The sequence below is a fragment of the Salmo salar genome, chromosome ssa14, assembly GCF_905237065.1.
Source record: "Salmo salar chromosome ssa14, Ssal_v3.1, whole genome shotgun sequence".
Taxonomy (NCBI): domain Eukaryota; kingdom Metazoa; phylum Chordata; class Actinopteri; order Salmoniformes; family Salmonidae; genus Salmo; species Salmo salar.
The window spans coordinates 11,545,105-11,566,473 of record NC_059455.1 but is presented as its reverse complement, the minus strand read 5'-3'; the positions used below and the strand labels follow the sequence as shown (position 1 = coordinate 11,566,473).

The 21,369-nt window shown below is 41.1% G+C and overlaps 1 protein-coding gene across 4 annotated transcripts; it reads left to right on the top strand.

Annotated features, from left to right (window-relative positions):
- The first annotated feature begins 122 nt into the window (after nt 1-122).
- Nucleotides 123-20,726, top strand: LOC106568986 (zinc finger protein 644). Of its 4 annotated transcripts, none has more exons than XM_014139917.2 (8): nt 123-392; nt 1,084-1,185; nt 1,975-2,075; nt 10,459-13,054; nt 18,244-18,813; nt 18,977-19,102; nt 19,311-19,416; nt 19,690-20,726. In XM_014139917.2, exons 2-8 carry the CDS (start codon nt 1,140-1,142, stop codon nt 19,883-19,885), a joined length of 3,741 nt encoding a protein of 1,246 aa, XP_013995392.1. In that variant the 5' UTR covers nt 123-392; nt 1,084-1,139; the 3' UTR covers nt 19,886-20,726. The 4 variants fall into 4 exon arrangements, with proteins under 4 accessions (XP_013995392.1, XP_045549828.1, XP_045549829.1 ...); XM_045693872.1 differs by having other exon boundaries at nt 124-480; XM_045693873.1 differs by lacking the exon at nt 1,975-2,075 and having other exon boundaries at nt 124-480.
- The last annotated feature ends 643 nt before the right edge of the window (nt 20,727-21,369 follow it).

Sequence of the window (21,369 nt, the reverse complement as noted above, 5' to 3'; positions counted from 1 at the left end):
CCATCTCGCTCCATCTTCTCCACTGCCGGCCAGTCAGCTTCCTCTCACTACCATATTTGGTAAAGAGTGGAAACGCCAAGCGGACGCTTCACATTTATACATCCGGTGAAATATCTGTCTTATTGTTATATCTGTGGAGATAGATTTGCCAGCAACTCAAAACATTATTAGCATGTTTTTCGTTTTAACACAAAAATAATGAATGTATTGTAAAAATCTATTTCGAATCAAGCTGCTCGATAGACCGTTCGTTTATGTATTTGACAACTAGCTAGATATCTAAGCCATAGGCCAGCTGATTGATTGGTGTGCCGCGCGTTGCGGCTGCCTCTTGACACCAAAACGACTGGCAGGTTTCAAAACAACATGCATTGAGTGTTGGCTATACAAAGGTACATGAAGATGTTATGCGTTATTTGAATATCCTATAAAACGATGAGTGGGGGGGAATTATTGGAAAAATATTACAATGTTTAACAGGTAAGAGCTCACAACCGTAGTCTAGCTGACACGTTACTACACAGCGAGGATAAAGAGACTGTGTAATTGTGTAAAACAAACAAAAAATATCAAACATTGGGAGTAAATATTTGTCTTGATTGCCAGTAATCATGTGCTACTATGACTGTGGAGTAGCTATAACTATCCGCAAGGTGTTCACAAACCCAAATGTGATCCAGACAGAGAAAAAAAGAGACGTGTGTATATATACATTGAATGGAAATGACCATCTAACATGTCAATGTTTTCGATTTTAATAAAATAACCATTTCAAACCGGCGATCAGTAGCGTCCACCCAATCTTCTACCTATAATAAACTAGGTAGATGATCATCAACTCGGGATTTTTCATGCCGCCTATCTGGGACAAACCACTTTCACTTGCGGGGGAAGCTTATCACGGTGACAAAAAGTTTATGAAAGATCACGGAAGTATAATGAAATTATTTCTTACATTGTGCATGTTATATTATATCCCTAGTTCTACACTGGAAAAAATGTTGTGCAATTAAAAAGTGCACTCATTAATGCATTTGTGTCGTTCTTGTATTCCCTCTCAAAAAAATGGTTTAACCTACGTAGACCAAGGAAAATGGCGACTGTGGAATGGATGGAAGACGAAAGTGAGCAATAATTCAATGCAACGATTGAAGTGCATATCGTTTGCATTTACACCGTTCAAAGGTAACGTTTCAAGTCTTCTCTAACAATATTGTCACCTCTCGGTATTGCTCAAACATGTCCGGCGTTTTTTGTGTGGTTTTGGTGGAGGTTTTTGTTTTGGTATGGACATTATGGACTGGGTAACGTTAGGCTATTACAAGCGTCCAACAACAGGAAGATTTAAAGAGAAATAAAGCACCTTTGGATCTTTATGGGGCTCGAGGAACTATGTTGGTGCTCGAGTGTAAAGGTTGCGCTTTGTTTTAGCATAGCTGGGCTACAGTTCTGCAACGCATAGCTAGAAAGTTAACTATAGAACGCACAACTGTCAACTGCTCATCAACAACGTTACCCATTGGTCTTGAGCAAGGGGTGACCGATTAGCATTTTATTATAAGATATATGTTGTGACATGCATGCATTTATGGCTTGTTTGACAGGTGTCCTTAAATGGGCATATTTAGCCCACTCATCGCTCACCGTGCTGTCGTCATGTACATGAGAAATTACATTTTTTTTTATATTAAAAATGTATCTGTATATAGTGTTGTGGGTAATCAAACCCTCATGGGATGCTTACCAGGGGTGTATAGAGCCCCACAGTGGAGGTGTCATAATACCCATAAAACCTAGCGGGCAAAGAGGGAAATTGTTTTTCCACCATTCATTTTTCACATAGGGGATTTTTTAAACACTTAAAATAAGGTCTGTGTTTTGTGTAGGCTTACACTGGCGTGACGTTTTGATAACCATCTAAATCTCTCTTGGACAGGGTGACTTATCAATATATTTGGGTCTATTTACTCTCAGATTCGAAATGCTCATTAACATCAAGGAAGACATCATGCAAGACTACAGATCCCTGCAAGCTCCTAGCTGAATCATTTCTCGTTGAAACCTTTGCTAAACAGGTATTGTGTCAAACTTGCACAAGACATTTCACAGAATTCTCAGTTTAAAGAAATCTTGCCAATTTATTCATTACTACTGTTACCAACCGGTGTTCCATTTCGCTGACGACCCTCCCAGCTCCGCCCACTGACATCCTATTAAGAAAACGAGCAGAGAGAAAGAATTCGTCACCCCTCATAAAACCGGGGAAGACCAAGGACACTGGAACACCACACCAACCAAAAAAATAGAAATGTAAATATTCAACAATATATATAACAGCAACAAAATACTGCTCTGGTTAACGCTAACCCATCTGCCACAGCCAACCTTGTCCTCCCCAGACCTCAGCAACCTTTGTGCACAGGAAGCAACCTTAAAGAGGGGGAGGGGAAATGAGGACAGCAGGGAACCGATGACAGGACAACACAAACACAAAATAAGCTGTAGCTGGTCACGTAAATGACACGCATACGTCACAACTCTGGGACCACACGCATAAGAAAATGCGTGTCCACTGATCAATAGGACCAGACACGTTCAGGAACAGGGTGCACGAGAGAGAGCGTCAGTAACGGCATTATCAGACCCCCTGTTGTGCAGCACATCGAGATGGAATGCCCATAAAAACAAACACCATCTCATTACCTGTGGTTAGGACACATCATAGACATCAAGGTGAGAGGGTTATGGTCGGCGTAGACCACTTTAGGTACAACACCCGACTTGATATACACCTCAAAGTGTTGTAGCGCCCATATGAGTGCTAGCACTTCTTTTTCCGCCACGGAGTTGTTCAACTTATAACAGTTAAACTTCTTTGAAGATAAACTAACGGGCCTCTTAACACCGGACACATCTGCTTGCATCAGGACTGCACCTGCCCCCACCTGATTTGCAGAGGAATGACGAAGCCATGCGAGGAGCAGCCAGCACCGAAGGTGAGGTAAGAAGCCTCTCTGCGTCATCAAAAGCCTGCGACAGAGAGGAGACCAGACTTAAACCGACTTAGCTTTCAGCAAATCTGTCAGGGGAGCGACTATGGTAGAAAGTTCCTACTGAAACGACGATAATAACCAATCGTTCCCAAGAAACGCATCAGTTCTTTAGTGGTTGGCAGTGGAAAAGCACCAATAGCTACCACTTTAGCCCGAACAGGACGCGCACCTCACCCTGCCCAGCCACCTTACCAAGGTACGTAACTGTCACCTGAGCAAACTCCCACTGTGCCAAGTTGATAGTGAGGCGACCCACAGCCAGGAGGTCGAACAAGGCTTGAATACGGGACCGATGCTCCTCAAGTACCTGCTTCAACCAATACATCGTCCAGACAAACAGTGCCCCCGACCAGACCGGAAACAACCCTATTCATAAGGCGCTGTAAAGTGGCAGGTGCGTTCCGCTGGCCGAAACTCATAACCAAATACGAGTACAGACCGGAGGGTGTAATAATGGCAGAGATTTTGCGTGCCTTACGCGTCAGTGGCACCTGCTCACAAACTTTGCTACTCCGACCTGATCAACGCAGTCCTCCATCCGAGGAAGAGGAAATTAATTTGGCTTAGTGACACTATTTACCTTACGGTAGTCCGTACAAAATGTGTTTGTCCCATCCGGTTTACTGACCAAGATACAGGGAAAAGCCCAGCTGGAGAAAGAAGGCTCTGCAATATCACTCTCCAACATGTACCTGATCTCAGCATCCAGACAACGCTGTTTCTCTGAACAAACTATAGAACCGCTGACGGATGAGGTCAGCATCCCCAACGCCAATATCGTGTTCTATCAAGTTTGTACGTGTCGGCGTATCAGAAAACAAAACTGGAAAACTCAATCAGACTAACCAACTCGTCTCGCCTATCTAAAACATCCAGTTTCAGAATTGTTCAATCTACCCTGCGGTATGCAATCGTTGGGACCAGGGACATCCTCACCATGCAAGGGCATAGCATGACAAAAAAGAAGAACCCAGCGATGTAACAGTACCGAACAAAAGCTTGCCGCCATTGGACTCTGGCGCAGTGGAAACACTTTCTCTGGATTGATGGATCATGCTTCACCATGTGACGAATTTGGGTTTGGCAGATGCCAGGAGAATGCTACCTGCCCCAATACATAGTGCCAACTCTAAAGTTTGGTGGAGGAGGAATAATGGTCTGGGGCTGTTTTTCGTGGTTCGTGCTGGGCCCCTTAGCTCCAGTGAAGGGAAATATTAACGCTAGAGCATACAATGACATTCTAGATGATTCTGTGCTTCCAGCTTTGTGGCAACGCCATTTCCTGTTTCAGCATAACAATAACAATGCCCCCGTGCAGAAAGCGAGGTCCATACAGAAATGGTTTGTCGATAGGTGTGGAAGAACTTGACTGGCCTGCACAGAGCCCTGACCTCATCCCCATCGAATACCTTTGGGATGAATTGGAACACTGATTGCGAGCCAGGCTTAATCGTCCTACATCAGTGCCCGACCTCACTAATACTCTTGTGGCTGAATGGATCAAGTTCCTGCAGCAATGTTCCAACATCTAGTGGAAAGCCTTCCCAGAAGAGTGGAGGTTGTTATAGCAGCAAAGAGGGGACCAACTCCATATTAATACCCATGATTTTGGAATGAGATGTGTGACGAGCAGGTGTCCACATACTTTTGGTCATGTAGTGTATTATGAGACTTGTTAAGCATATGTTTACTCCTGAATGTATTTAGGCCTGCCATAACAAAGGGGTTGAATACTTGGTCACTAAAGACATTTCAGTTTTTAATTTTTAATTTAATTAATTTGTAGAAGTTTCGAAAAACATAATTCCACTTTAACATTATGGGGTATTGTGTGTAGGCCAGTGACAAAAAAGTGCAATTGAATCAATTTTTTTAAATTCAGGTTGAGGCACTATATATGAAATGTAATCCAACAACATATCAAACATTTCTGTAAATCAGTCATTTTATTTACAACTAGGCTAAATAACAGTAGATTTCTTCTCCATTGTGAAAGTGTTTACAATATCAAAAGTGATCCTTATCTACAAAAATATAAACTCAACATGCAACATATAAGGAAGTCAGCCAATTGAAATAAATTAATTAGGCCCTAATCTATGGATTTCACATGACTGGGAGTACAGATATGGATCTGTTGGTCAAAGATACCTTTTTTAAAAAGATAGAGGCGTGGATCAGAAAACCAGTCAGTATCTGGTGTGACCACCATTTAACTCATGCAGCACGACCCATCTCCTTCACATAGAGTTGATCAGGCTGTTGATTTGTGACCTGTGGAATGTTGATCCACTCCTCTTCAATGGCTGTGTGAAGTTGCTGGATATTGGCGGGCACTGGAACATGCTGTTGTACACGTTGACCCAGAGCATCCCAAACATGCTCAATGGTTGACATGTCTGGTGAATATGCAGGCCATAGAAGAACTGGGACATTTTCAGCTTCCAGGAATTGTGTACAGATCCTTGCGACATGGGGCCATGCTGAAACATGAGGCGGATGAATGGCACGACAATGGGCCTCAGGATCTTGTCACAGCATCTCTGTGCATTTAAATTGCCATAGATAACATGCAATTGTGTTTGTTGTCATTAGCTTATGCCTGCCTATACCATAACCCCACTGCCACCATGGGACACTCTGACATCAGCAAACAGCTCGCCTACCTGACGCCATACACTTGGTCTGCGGTTGTGAGGCCGGTTGGACGCAGTGCCAAATTTTCTAACACAACATTGAAGGTGGCTTATGGTAGAGAAATTAACATTAAATTCTCTGGCAACAGCTCTGGTGGACATTTCCACAGTCTGCATGCCAATTCCACGCTCCCTTAAAGCTTGAGACATATGTGGCATTGTGTTTTGTGGCCTTTTATTGTCCCAAGCACAAGGTGCACCTATGTAATGATCATGCTGTTTAATAATTTTCTTGATATGCCACACTTGTCAGGTGGATGGATTATTTTGGCAAAGGAGAATTGCTCACTAACAGGGATATAAACAAATTTGTGCACAACATTTTAGAGAAATAAGCTGTTTGTGTATATGGAACATTTCTGGGATATTTTATTTCAGCTCATTAAACACGGGACCAACACTTTACATGTTATATTTTTGTTCAGTATACAGTACAAGTAAAAAGTTTGGACACCCCTACTCATTCAAGGGTTTTGTTATTTTTACAATTTTGTACAATTCTCTAATAATAATAATGACGACCTCAACTATGAAATAACACATGAAATCATGTAGTAACCAAAAAAGTGTTAAACAAATCAAAATATATTCTAGATTCGTCAAGGTTGCCACCCTTTGTCTTGATGATAGCTTTGCACACTCTCTCAATGAAGCTGGTCTCTCAACCAGCTTCATGAGGAATGCTTTTCCAACAGTCTTGAAGGAGTTCCCACATATGCCGAGCACTTGTTGGCTGCTTTTCCTTCACTCTGCGGTCCAATTCATCCCAAACCATCTCAATTGGGTTGAGGTCGGGTGATTGTGGAGGCCAGGTTATCTGATGCAGCACCCCATCACTCTCCTTCTTGGTCAAATAGCCCTTATACAGCCTGGAGGTGTGTTTTCCTGTTGAAAAACAAATGATAGTCCCATTAAGTGCAAACCAGTTGGGATGGCGTATCGCTGCAAAATGACGTGGTAGCCATGCTGCTTAAGTGTGCCATGAATTCTAAATAAATCAGACGGTGTCACCAGCAAAGCACCATCACACCACCACCCCATGCTTCACGGTGTCCTTTAGTAGTGGCTTCTTTGCAGCAATTCGACCATGCCAAGTCTAGGTCTAAGAGGCTTTTAAACAGCTTCTACCCCCAAGCCATAAGACTCTTGAACATCTAATCAAATGGCTACCCAGACTATTTGCGTTGCCCCCCTCCCCCCTTATTTTATGCTGCTGGCACTCTGTTTATCAATTATAGTCACTTTAATAACTCTACCTACATGTACATATTACCTCGACTAACCGCTGCCCCCGCACATTGACTCTGTACCGGTACCCCCTGTATATAGCCAGACTTGTTATTTTACTGCTGTTCTTTAATTATTTGTTTTATTTCTTATCTTTTTGGGGTATTTTTCTTACAAGCCATTAACCAACAATGCAGTTAAGTAAGCATTTCACTAAGGTCTACACCTGTTGTATTCGGCGCATGTGACAATTTGATGAAGGCCTGATTCACGCAGTCTCCTTTGAACAGTTGATGTTGAGATGTGTCTGTTATTTGAACTCTGAAGCATTTATTGGGGCTGCAATCTGACACGGAACCCAAACCGGCTGTGCGCCATCGTGGATAAATGTATTTTGTCCACCCACACCAAACGCGATCACGACACGCAGGTTAAAATATCAAAACAATCTCTGAACCAATTATATTAATTTGGGGACAGGTCAAAATGCATTAAACATTTATGGCAATTTAGCTAGTTAGCTTGCACTTGCTAGCTCATTTGTCCTATTTAGCTGGCTTGCTGTTGCTAGCTAATTTGTCTTGGAATATAAACATTGAGTTATTTTACCTGAAATGCACAAGGTCCTCTACTCCACCAATTAATCCACACATAAAACGGTCAACCGAATTGTTTCTAGTCATCTCTCTTCCTTCCAGGCTTTTTCTTCTCATGACTTTATATTGCGATTGGCAACTTTCATAAATTAGGTGCATTACCGCCACCGACCTCGTCCGTCTTTCATTCACCCACGTGGGTATAACCAATGAGGAGATGGCACGTGGGTACCTGCTTCTATAAACCAATGAGGAGATGGGAGAGGCAGGACTTGCAGTGCGATCTGCATCAGAAATAGAACTGATTTCTATTTTAGCCCTTGGCAACGCAGACGCTCGCGAGCAGTGTGGGTGCAATAATTGAATAACACGCGAGCGGTGTGGTCAGCCAGTGAGGTGCAGTTAACTCCAATGAACTTATCCTCTGCAGCAAAGTGATTTCTGGGTCTCCCTTTCCTGTGGCGGTTTCATCATAGCACTTGATGGTTTTTGCGAAATTTTCCGGCTTGACTGACCTTCATGTCTTAAAGTAATGACGGACTGTAATTTCTCTTTGCTTATTTGAGCTGTTCTTGCCATAATATGGACTTGGTCTTTTACCAAATAGGGCTATCTTTTGTATACCATCCCTACCTTGTCACAACACAACTGATTGGTTCAAACGCATTAAGAAGGAAAGAAATTCCACAAATTAACTTTTAACAATGCACACCTGTAAATTGAAATGCATTCCAGGTGACTTCCTCATCAAATGAAATTTTATTGGTCACATGTTTAGTAGATGTTATTACAGGTGTAGCGAAATGCTTGTGTTTCTAGCTCCAAAAGTGCAGTAATATCTAACAATACACACAAACCTAAAAGTAAAACAATGGAATTAAGGAATATATAAATATTAGGATGACCAATGTCGGAGTGGCATAGACTAAAATACAGTAGAATAGAATACAGTATATACATATGAGATGAGTAAAGCAAAAATATGTAAACACTATTAGTGACTAGTGTTCCATTATTAACCTCTCTTGGACGGTTCACACTATTCAACAGCCAGTGAAAAATCAGAGCGCCAAATTCAAAACAACAAAATGTCGTAATTCAAAGTCCTCAAACATACGACTATTTTACACCATTTTAAAGGTACACTTCTCCTTAATGTAACCACATTGTCTGGTTTCAAAAAGGCTTTACGGCAAAAGCATAAAGTTAGATTATGTTAGGACAGGTACAACACAAGAAAAACCACACAGCCATTTTCCAAGCAGGAGAGGGGTCATAAATACCAGAAATGCAGCTAAAATTAGGCACTAACCTTTGACGATCTTCATCAGATGACACTCCTAGGACTCAATGTTACACAATACATGTATGTTGTGTTCGATAAGGTTCATATTTATATCCAAAAACAGCATTTTACATTGGCGCGTGATGTTCAGAAAATATTTTGCCTCCAATACTGCCGGTGAATCAGTACAACAATTTACAAAAATACTCATCATAAACGTTGATAAAATATTAAATTGTTATTCAAAGAATTATAGATAACCATCTCCTTTATGCAACCGCTGTGACAGATTTCAAAAAAGCTTCACGGGGAAAGCACACTTTGCAATTATCTGAGTACAGCGCTCAGAAACATACACCAGGCAATACAGATACCCGCCATTTTGGAGTCATCTAAAATCATAAATAGCATTATAAATATTCACTTACCTTTGATCTTCATCAGAAGGCACTTCCAGGAATCCCAGGTCCACAATAAATGTTGTTTCGTTCGATAAAGTCCATAATTTATGTCCAAATACCTCCTTGTTGTTTGTGCGTTCAGTAAGCTACTCCAAATGTAGGAAGCGCGCCCAAAATTTCACGAAACGAAGTCCCAAAAAAGTTCTATTTACGTTCGTTGAAACATGTCAAACGTTGTATAGCATCAATCTTTAGGGCCTTTTTAACATAAAACTTTAATATTCCAACCAGACGATTCCAATGTCTTAAAACGTTTTGGAACACAGATGCCTCATCACGTGGACGCGCGCCACAAAACTCATGACATTTTCTGAGTCACCAACTTCCTGGCCTTCTTGTTTGCTCTCTGTTCACTGCAAAAGCCTGAAACTAGGTTCTAAAGACTGTTGACATCTAGTGGAAGCCTTAGGAAGTGCAAAATGAACCCAAAGTCACTGTGTGTTAGATAGGCAATGGCTTGAAAAGACTACAAGAACCAGATTTCCCACTTCCTGGTTGTATTTTTCTCAGGTTTTTGCCTGCCATATGAGTTCTGTTATACTCACAGACATCATTCAAACAGTTTTAGAAACTTCAGAGTGTTTTCTATCCAAATCTACTAATATGCATATTCTAGTTCCTGGGCCTGACTAGTAGGCCGTTTTAATTTGGGTATGTTTTTCATCGGCCGTGAAAATACTGCCCCCTACCCAAGAGAGGTTAAAGTAGCCAGTGATGTATATAGGGAAGAAGCTGGTTGAGAGAATGCAAAGCTGTCATCAAGGCAAAGGGAGGCTACTTTGAAGAATCTCAAATATATTTTGATTGTTTAATACTATATGATCCCATATGTGTTATTTCATAGTTTTGATGTCTTCACTATCATTCTACAATGTAGAAAATAGTCAAAATAAAGAAAAACCCTTGAATGAGTTGGTGTGTCCAAAATGTTGACTGGTACTGTACATAAATACAATTGAGACCATATTTTGCAGCAGCTCCCAGAAGTAATGTTTTTTTTGCTGTGCACCAACAGCAGGCACCATTGGTGGTGGTAGAGAGTTCTTAAAGGAGAGGTACCATATTTGGCAAGTGTAGCCAGCTAGATGATTGATGGGCAAAGTAAACAACTTTCTCTTTTTTTTTTTTTTTCTTTCCTAGAGTTCAGCTGCAGAAATGTCTGATCTGACCGGTATTGATGAAGAAGAGAAAGATGCAGATCCTGTGATTGACCCTTTAGATCTCTTTCAAGATCTAATGAGAAATCAGACGCCCTTGTTTATAGAAACATTGGACAGACCTCGGACTTCTCCTCTGAGAGAAAATAGCAGTGTCCTTGATGTTCTCTCAAACACAAATGCGTTGTCTGTGAATGAACCTTTACACCAGGCCTTCGAATCAGATGAACTCAACAGCTTGTCAACAGAAAAGGAGGAGGAAAAGAGTATTACTCAGTTGAAGACTGTGCAGGACATTGACACTACAGGGATATGGGGTTTCGATGTAGAATCTTCAGAGAACTCAATGGATAATTATGAGGGTCCCCTGAGCTGGGACCCTCAGAGAGAATTCATGCAGTTTCTGTGGGACGACCACGATGATTCTCCCATGGAGGAGCCACCAACGGCAGATCCTCCCCCAAACAGCCAAAGGAGGAGGAAACGCAAAATGGACATGGTGGTCATGGTAGATCCCTCAGAGGAACTGTTCTCTGATTTGAGCCTCAAGTCAACAAAGGGCGTATTTGGTGAGGAGGATCTAGAAGACCCTGTTCCCATCAACAAGGTCCAATCCTTGAGAAAAAGCTGCAAACCTCAATCGCTGACAAGGAAGAAAGCACCGTATCCCAATGGAACTGTAGAGGCCATCAAGCAACTTATTTTCAACGCGCCTGCAAGAAATCCACATGAGAAAAGCGTAGCTCACAGGCTTAAAACACTGAAAGGGAAACTGCTGACTGACTCTTGTTCAGAGGAGGAGCCGCTGTTTTTTCCTTGCACAAAGTGCAACATCAATTTCAAAGAGAAGAACCATTTGCACCGGCACATGAGGACTCACACAGATCCGCCCAGTCTGATCAACATTCCAAAGCCTTTTATATGCAGAGAGTGTGGACAGTCGTTCCGCTTTCGCAATTCTCTCCTTCGTCACATGACCATTCACCAGGAGAGAAGAGAGAGACTCATGGAGGAGATCAAGGGCATGAATGAATTGAAGGATGAAGGCACAGATGCAAGGCTACAGTGCCCCCAGTGCACTTTTGGAACAAATTGTCCGAATACATTTGTTCAACATGCCAAGACTCATGAGAAGGACAAGCGGTACTATGACTGTAAGAATTGTAACTATATGGCTGTGACTGTGTTGGAACTTGAGAGACACATGAACAAAGAACACAGTCTCTGTAAAAACCTGGACGAACCAGATAAACCCAGAGTGTTTAGGTCAAAGGAAGATAAAACACCTCATTCCTACTCCTGTAACCATTGTTCTTATGGCACCTCAAGCAAAAACATCTTTAAAAATCATCTTGAGATTCGTCATAATCAGACATACGAGGAATATGACGTTTTCCAGAGTAGAGATAGAAATGAGGATGCACAATCGCCTTCTGAGAAGCACTTCCCCATTAGGAAACCCACAGTAGTAAATTCATTTTCTTCAGAGCTGACATCAAAATTATCTGTGAAAAAACTGGCTTTCAGAAAAAGAACAGATTTGCCTTGTGATTCAAATGACATTTCTGATCTTTTCAAAAAGGATAAGGTAGTTCACAGAGCGCAAAGAGGCTTCAAGTCTCAAACCACAGAGTCAAAACTTGACAAGTCAATAAATAATCTATTGTCTCGACAAAGACGTGACAAGCAGAGGAATGAAAAAAATGATGTCACCACAGGATTTTTTTTTGTCGAGGGCACAAATGGTGACCATAATCATGATTTTGGACTAACATTGACAGGAATTTCAGAAAATCCAACTTCTTCTTCAAATGGCCACAAACATTTATTGGCATCTAAGTTGGAGAAAAATATCTTAAATTCTGGCTGTGATTCCAGTATAAGTGAAGGTAATAGTGCAGACCTCAACAGCAAGCATGTCTCTAAACTTGTCGTAGAAATGCCAGTTATGAAAAAATCACCTTCCAAAAGAAAAATGTCCACCCCTTATCGCAATACTATTGACCAGGACTCTTACTTAATTTTACCGAAACATTTGCAAAGTCAGAAAATGCAAAATATGGTGGAGGAGATGGAAGACAGTGATAATAAGGATGTCTTTCAGTATAGTGATGACACCACAAATGCCACCAATAAAATTCTCGCTAAAAGTGAAATCAAGCAAGAGAAACCATACATTGGTAATTCCTTTAGCAGAAGAATGTCTATGAAAGGAGTCCTTGGAACCTCTGAAGACCTGTTTGAGAAAGGTCAAGACAGGAATTCTCAGCAGAAGCCTGTTGTCAAGGAAGAGTGCATAGAAACACAGGTTTTTGGAGAGAACCTTGCGCCCAACTCGGTGCCACTAAGTGAATCCTTTTTAGATGCTGATTCAGAAGGGGGTGGGGAGCGGAAGACCTGTCCTTACTGTCCTGCAGAGTTCGAGTCAGGTGTGGGATTATCCAATCACGTGAGAGGGCATCTGCATAGAGTTGGACTGAATTACAATGCACGCCATGTGGTATCACGAGAGCAGGTGGCTTCTCAAGACAGGAAACCTCGCATCCGTCGAAAGATGGGTGCAATACAACTGAAAAAAGGTACTATTTTCCATTATCTTTTTCCTTTATTTTCCTTGATCTAAATTAAGCATTGGGGGAAAAAATCAATAAATCCAGCCATTAGGTTATTCTCTATCATCATCAAAAAAAGTGGTTTATAACATGCACAATTAGAAGCATCGATCTATATAGATCAAGCGTGATTAAGCCCCCACCTGCTGATCTGTACGAAGTGTGAGCGTCCCACTGGCGATGTACTTTGCTGGACATGATAGCTGTTCTTGGTGGCGCATCATTACTTCAAACGCATTCCATCGTGGTGTTATCGGTTGGCCTACTACTGGTAGTACCGGTAAAATGTAAGTTATGAATCGTAAATCAACGTACAGCTGACACACTTTGATTTCATCAATAACATTTGACTTCAATTTGGTTGTCAAATACTATCAGCTTGCACTGCGTCTTTGCTGATGAATGCCCTGATCTCTGGCCAGTGAATTGGTAAAATTACATTGTTGTTCCGTCTATTAATCACTTCTAATAGATATGAAAATGATGCAATAACCATGAATTTAACCGACTGTTTATAATGAGGGATGTCCCACGTTTAACCTGGACACATAAATAAACTCAGCAAAAAAAGAAACGTCCTCTCACTGTCAACTGTGTTTATTTTAACCCCTGTGCGGATACGGGACGGACATCCAGCGAAATATCCTATCGCCATTATCATAACAAAATTTAATAAAAATAAAAAATTCAATTTCTTTTTTCAAATTATATCGTTTTATAGATGCACCTCTCCTGAATCGAACCACGTTGTCCGATTTCAAAAAGGCTTTACAGCAAAAGCAAAACATTAGATTATGTTAGAGGAGTATATCGTAAAAGTAGCCACATAGCCATTTTCCGACCAACCACATGCATCACAAATAACCAAAAAACAGCTAAATGCAGCACTAACCTTTGACAATCTTCATCAGATGACACACCTAGGACATCATGTTACACAATACATGCATTCTTTTGTTCGATAAAGTTCATATTTATATATAAAAACAGCATTTTACATCGGTGCGTAACGTTGACTAACTATTTTCCCTCAAATGCATCCGATGAAACAGCGCTACAATTTACTAAATTACTATTCGAAAACATTTTTAAAATGTAATATTGTCATTGTAAGATTTATAGATGAATATCTCTTGAAAGCACCTGTAATGCCAGATTTAAAAATATCTTTACTGGGTAATCACACTTTGCGATAAAAGGGGATGCGATACTCAGAACAATAGGCTAGCAATAGCAATAGGCTAGCCATCTTGGAACATTCGCATATCAAATCTAGTCTTGTATACTGTTGTCAATAATCCCTTACCTTTGATTATCTTCATCCTTAGGCACTTCCAGGAATCCCAGGTCCACAACAAATGTATTTTCGTTCGAAAAAGTTCATCCTTTATGTTCCATTAGCTTGTTGTTGTTAGCGCGTTCTGAAGGCTGCACCAAAAGTTCCGACGTGCGCGGGGCTACTCTTTCAACAAAATGCATTTTTTTCTTATTTAGGTTCGTTCAAACATGTCAAACGTTGTATAACAAAAATCTTTAGGGCCTTTTTCAACCAGAGCTCCAATAAGATTCGAGGAGGACGATTGCATTGTGTTTCAAAACATTTCGAAAGGGGAGGGTAACCAGGGGCGCCGGCGTCATAATGGTGATGGCCCTCTCCGTGTGACCACGTTCCACAGCGTGTCATTCTGTCAGTTTTCACAGTAGGAGACTCAAATCACTTTGTAAAGACTGGGGACATCTAGTGGAAGCAATAGGAAGTGCTCAATGAACCATAGCTCACGGTGTGATTAATAGGCAATGTGATGAAGTTGAGTTCAATTCAGAATTCAACATCCTGTTTCGATCTGTCTCGGGGTTTTGACTGCCATATGAGTTCTGTTATACTCACAGACACCATTCAAACAGTTTTAGAAACTTTAGGGTGTTTTCTATCCACAAGTATTAATTATATGCATATCCTAGCTTCTGAGTTTGAGTAGTAGGCCGTTTAAAATGGGCACGAATTTTTTTCAGAATGCGCTGTGGCGCCCCCTATCCTAGGCGACCGTCAAGAGGTTAAGCAAACTTAACATGTGTAAATATTTCTATGAACACAACAAGATTCAACAACTGAGACATAAACTGAACAAGTTCCACAGACATGTGACTAACAGAAATAGAATGTGTCCCTGAACAAAGGGGGGGGGTCAAAATCAAAAGTAAGAGCCAGTATCTGGTGCAGCCACCAGTTGCATTAAGTACTGCAGTGCATTTCCTCATGAACTGCACCAGATTTGCCAGCTCTTGCTGTGAGATGTTACCCCACTCTTCCACCTGCAAGTTCCCAAACATTTCTGGGGGGAATGGCCCTAGCCCTCACCCTCCGATCCAACAGGTCCAAGTCGTGCTCAATGGGATTGAGAACCGGGCTCTTTGCTGGCCATGGCAGAACACTGACATTCCTGTCTTGCAGGAAATCACACAAAGAACGAGCAGTATGGCTGGTGGCATTGTTATGTCAGGATGAGCCTGCAGGAAGGGTACCACATGAGGGAGAAGGATGTCTTCCCTGTAACGCACAGGGTTGAGATTGCCTGCAATGACAACAAGCTCAGTCCGATGATGCTGTGACACACCGCCCCAGACCATAACGGACCCTCCACCTCCAAATCGATCCCGCTCCAGAGTACAGGCCTCGGTGTAACGCTCATTCCTTCGACGATAAACACGACTCCGACCATCACCCCTGGTGAGACAAAACCGCGACTTCGCAGTGAAGAGCACATTTTGCCAGTCGCAACTCGTCAGTGAAGAGCACTTTTTGCCAGTCCTGTCTGGTCCAGCGACGGTGGGTTTGTGCCCATAGGCGACGTTGTTGCCAGTGAGGACCTGCCTTACAACAGGCCTACAAGCACTTGGGCAGATGTTGTTGCCATCCTGTACCTGTCCCGCAGGTGTGATGTTCGGATGTACCGATCCTGTGCAGGTGTGACACGTGGTCTGCCACTGCGAGGATGATCAGCTGTCCGTCCTGTCTCCCTGTAGCGCTGTCTTAGGCGTCTCACAATAGGGACATGGAAATGTATTGCCCTGGCTACCTCTGCAGTCCTCATGCCTCCTTGCAGCATGCCTAAGGCACGTTCACGCAGATGAGCAGGGACCCTGGGCATCTTTCTTTTGGTGTTTTTCAGAGTCAGTAGAAAAGCCTCTTTAGTATCCTAAGTTTTCATAACTGTGATCTTAATTGCCTACCGTCTGTAAGCTGTTAGTGTCTTAACGACTGTTCCGTAGGTGCATGTTCATTAATTATTTATGGTTCATTGAACAAGCATGGGAAACAGTGTTTAAACCCTTTACAATGAAGATCTGTGAAGTTAATTCGTAAAAATCCAAATATCTTTGAAAGACAGGGTCCTGAAAAGGGGGCATTTTCTTTTTTTGCTGAGTTTATTTTCAGAGTAGCTTCCCCAACACTGCTAAATGGATTAATTTGCCCAAGTTTATCATAGGACATGAACAGAATGCGTGAGTGATTCGTATTTCCTGCAACTTTCTGAAGAGGCAATGAGAATGCCCCTGTGTGTGGGTGTGTGTGTGTGCGCGCAGTATGCATGTCTAACACTTTGTATAGCCATTAGCGATGATGCTAATGAAAACAGTCTTCTGGTAGATTGAGAGGCTTTCCCAAAAACCTTCTCAATTAAATGTTAACTACAAAGTAGCCTATGCTTACCTGGAATATTGATATCATGATTATTTTCATCAATCTAGTGGCTATTTGTTTTGCAAACTCTACCATCACATGTGCACTAATAAAAACGCAGCTTAACAGCCTCTTGCTCGGTGCACACTTGAATTAAAGGGTAACTACACCCAAAAATCATTCACAGACCTCAAAAGTGGACTCCAATTGTGTTGTTTTTCTAGTAGTGTGATTTTGAGAGCGAAAAAATGGGGAACCAGAAACCTGGAAAAACAAGAGAAAATGGAATCGGACAAAAAAGAAAAGATTTTATAGGGCCCTACCTTATAATAATTTTAAATACATATAGGCTATGTTAATTTGTTCATTTTAACCTTTAATACATGTTTCAAGATAATGTGGGCTATTTACTTCATTTTTCAGTTTTAATAAAATACATAATTTGAAGAACAAACATTGCGGCAATGCATATATTGCAGTAAAACTGTAAATAAGTGAATTTAAAGTTTTTTTTTTAGGATTTCACATTTTGTGGTCGTGTCTTCCAAGTTGTTGTTTCCGCGGGTCGCAAATAGCAAAATTAGCATGACACAAGCTGAATTAAATGTAAAAGGCATTGAAAATAAAAAGCGTTGGGTACACACGTTAACATTTCGCAGAGATACGCTTGTTTTTGTGAGACGTCTTTGAAAAATAACAGGAACATCGCATTAATATGAACAGCGTATACTAAAATATGAAAATACTTGTTTCAAAATCATCATCTTGCTTACCTTTTTTATATATTGTTTTATGTCCTCCGGATTTGAGAAGAACGATGACGAGTTCAATGGTGAACCTGTCTGTAACCTTAATTCTCACACAGCATCCAGCCTAGCTGATGCCATGCTATTTTCCTGATTTATGACCACTTTTTTTTCTGTGTTCTCCATTTGTTTTAAGCACCCTAATTTTGACCATTTCTATAAGGGTAAAAACTCCAATAGGTTTAACGGATTATGATAAGAGACATGAGGTTTGGACCATTTGTTTTCTTAGAGGATTATCTACACAATTAACATGTTATTTGAACCATTGTTCAAAATATGCGTTTTTGATTGGACACCCTACAATACACTTTCAGTCATTTAAATTGTAAAGTCTTAATACACATTACCACAACACATTTTTCCAATATGAGAGGTAAACTCAAACTATTCATTAATTTCACTGTGTATTTCGGATGGAATCAAGACATTAGAATGTACCAGAGGCCACCAAAATAGAGCCCCTTCGGCAAAAACTCCTCGCTCTCCGGCCCAGGGAACCTGGCTGGTTACTTATAATATTTGGCTTGCTACTCTATGTACTTGTGGAAAACATTACTCAATAATTCGTTTTTTTTGTCTTTAATTTTGAATGGGGATGGGAACTAATTTCCTTGGAATACAAAATGTTTTGACCAATTATTTCTGCTGTGTTGCTATGTTTTCAGCACCCAAGTTTGTGTCTGAGGGCGCTCCTGTCCGAGGGCACTCCTGTCCACTATGTGGGGACTCATTTGATAATAAAACTGGGCTATCTAACCATGTTCGGGGCCATCTGAAACGGCTCGGAAAAACCATTGCCACTAAGTCCAAGTCCCCAATGTTGTTGCTCCGGGAGCTGATGCGTGACAAGAGAGAGTTCCAGAGAGCTCTGCAGATTCTGGGCAAGAAACGGATCCCCTCCCATTCCAGAATCCCCTCAAAGCAGGTCACCTCTAATCACCTGACACCCCCTAAACGGAATCCCATTCAGAACCTCTACAACAATGCCAAACCACTGGTGCCCATGTATTCTCTATCAGGGGAAACATTGGATAAGAAACAGGCAGAGACTAAGTTGGAGGTAAAGGGTTCACTCTCGAGTGCCTTGATAGGAATTCTGAAGAAGAGGAAGTGTCAGGAGGACTCGAAGTTGAGGACTTCATCTCAAACGGCAAGAAGCGCCCTGGCAGTTTCCTCCACCAGCGAGTACAGTAGAGGAGCACAAGTCAACTCAACACTCTCAAACTCTACATCGGGTGAGACCAAGGCTAAATGTAAAGTTTGGGATAAAGGGCTGTTAACCAAAGACAAAATATTAGCATGAAAGATGTGAATGCCAAATGGATTATGTTTGCGTGCAAAACCATTGCCGATGTGGTCAAAAATGTGACTTGATTTTCATTCAATATTGTTTCACAGAGAAAGGTGAATTCAACAGGAAGGTGTGTGTCCATTGCAAGGCAACCTTCCATAGCGGTGTTAGTCTGTCCAATCACTTGCGGGCATACGCAAAACGAAAGAGCACTGCCTTGCTGGAGGGAACAAGTAAGTGCCTTCGCGTCATCAGCGGCAGATGTTCACAAAGTAACATCACTACTGCACATTTCTTACAGCCTTACTACTGTACAGTGAACACAATGATTTCCTTAATGTCACTGCCTCACACAGACTCCCTGCCTAAGTGCACACATGGTCACCAGTCAAGACTGAACTTACCTGAGCCTATTGCTCTGCCCTGTTCTTAATGTTTCAGCGTATGACTGTAAACAAAGGAGGCAGAGATCAAGGCCTGGTTCCAAGAAGAAGATGTCCCCCACTATGCCACACGCACCGGAGGAGATGTATAGACTAACCTGCAGGTACTCTGTACCTCATCTTATATGCCACAAAGTTTGACCACATACTCTCTATGCCATTGGTGTAAATTATTGTATTTTATTCATTTACATTTTTACTACTCAGATTTTAAGTTGGGGCGAAGCTCTATTCAATGCATTATTTGTAGTGATGCTTTAAAAGGAATGTTAAGCTGACCAAAGATATTTGCTTTCAAAGAGTTGGTTGAAGCGTCTAAGTGTCTTTGAGGCCCACTTCTGAATGGGGGGGTCTTACTGTGTTTGGATCCTCTGCAGATTCTGTGACCTGGTCTTCCAGGGCCCCTTGTCGGTCCAGGAGGACTGGATAAAGCATCTACAAAGGCACATTATGAACGCCAGTGTCCCTCACACAGGAGCAGGCATGAGGGAGGTCACCTCACTGCCCAGGGACCCGTCCTACCCCACCTCTGACAGACAGACCCCGTCACTGGCAACTCACACTGCCTCCTAAGCCAAGGTTTAAAAAAAGTATATATTTTGGTTCAGCTGAGTGTATGTGTTTGTACATGGGATGTTCCTTCAGTTTTATACAGTCATAATTGAAGAAAAAAAATGGCCACTACTACAACACACAATTTCAGGAGTTTGACTACCTAATCTCTTAAAACACATTTTTATTTTTGGTATATTGTTACATTTTATCAGCATTTTAAATGTCCCATGTTAGGAATATGATTCCATGTGGGCTGACTGTTTTCTTGTGTTTATGCAGTAATGTAGTGTGGAAGCCATTTCCAATAGAGACAACTCTTACCTCAGATTATTCAATTCTCTGTCCATTTGGTCCAGTTTGGGAGCACCCTTTATCTGTATAATAATATATTTACATTTATGCTACACATGAAAATGGGACAAATACAATCCTCTTCTGTATTCAAATCATGATCATATTGCTACCATTTGTTTATGTGTGGAGGGGATTCTGGGTAAAAAAAATTGATAGGAAATCTGCCTGAGGATTAGTTGATGACTATCAATATCGGTAAGTATGGCGTGTGAGTTAATCACAGAACTTAAGGTTCAAAACACGGATGGCTTTTTTTGGGGGGGTGAGAGTGTCACAAACAGCAGTTATCTGCATATTAACTCAAACTCCTAAATGAATAGGGTTTATCAGTCACAGTTTGTGTTCTCGATGATGATGTCACAGCGTGGATTGTTGCTGCCTTTCATGAATAACTGTCACCTGTATTTAATGTTTTTAAATAATTTGCTTAAATGATTATCATACCGATATTATGCTGAAACAATTTTTTGACGTTCTAAATAAAACTATGGTTTTGTCATCTGGATTGACCTGTTGGTGTTTTCTTTAGCAGTGGCCCACTGTTGTACTGAACAAAAATATAAACGCAACATGTAAAGTGTTGGTCCCATGTTTCATGAGCTGAATAAAAGATCCCATAAATGTTCCATACACCAGTGGTGTGAAATGCTTCAGTAAAACTACTTTAAAGTACTACTTAAGCAGACTCACTAAACACATACTTTGTTTGTAAATTGGAGTGTGCCTCTGGCTATACGTAAATGAATAAAACAAGAAAATCATGCTGTCTGGTTTGCTTAATATAAAGAATGTGAAATGATTTATACTTTTACTTTTGGTACGTAAGTATATTTTAGCAATGTCATTTACTTTTGATACTTACTGTAAGTATTTTTAAAACCCAATACTTTGACTTTTACTCAAGTTGTATTTTACTGGTTGACTTTCACTTGAATTATTTTCTATTATGGTATCTTTACTTTAACTGAAGTATGACAATTGGATACTTTTTCCACCACTGCCATACACACAAAAAGCTTTTTTCTATCAAATGTGTTTTTATCCCTGTTTGTGAGCATTTTATCCTATGTCAAGATAATCCATCCACCTGATAGGTGTTGATAAGAAGCTGATTAAACATCATTACACAGGTGCACCTAAAAGGCCAC

What these genes read in the sequence shown, in the direction of transcription:
- LOC106568986 (XM_014139917.2), top strand. Translation starts at nt 1,140, where the DNA reads ATGCAACGATTGAAGTGCATATCGTTTGCATTTACACCGTTCAAAG. An exon ending in TGCATTTACACCGTTCAAAG is followed by an intron (nt 1,186 to 1,974) that starts GTAACGTTTCAA and finishes ATTTACTCTCAG; the next exon opens with ATTCGAAATGCTCATTAACA. An exon ending in TTGAAACCTTTGCTAAACAG is followed by an intron (nt 2,076 to 10,458) that starts GTATTGTGTCAA and finishes TTTCTTTCCTAG; the next exon opens with AGTTCAGCTGCAGAAATGTC.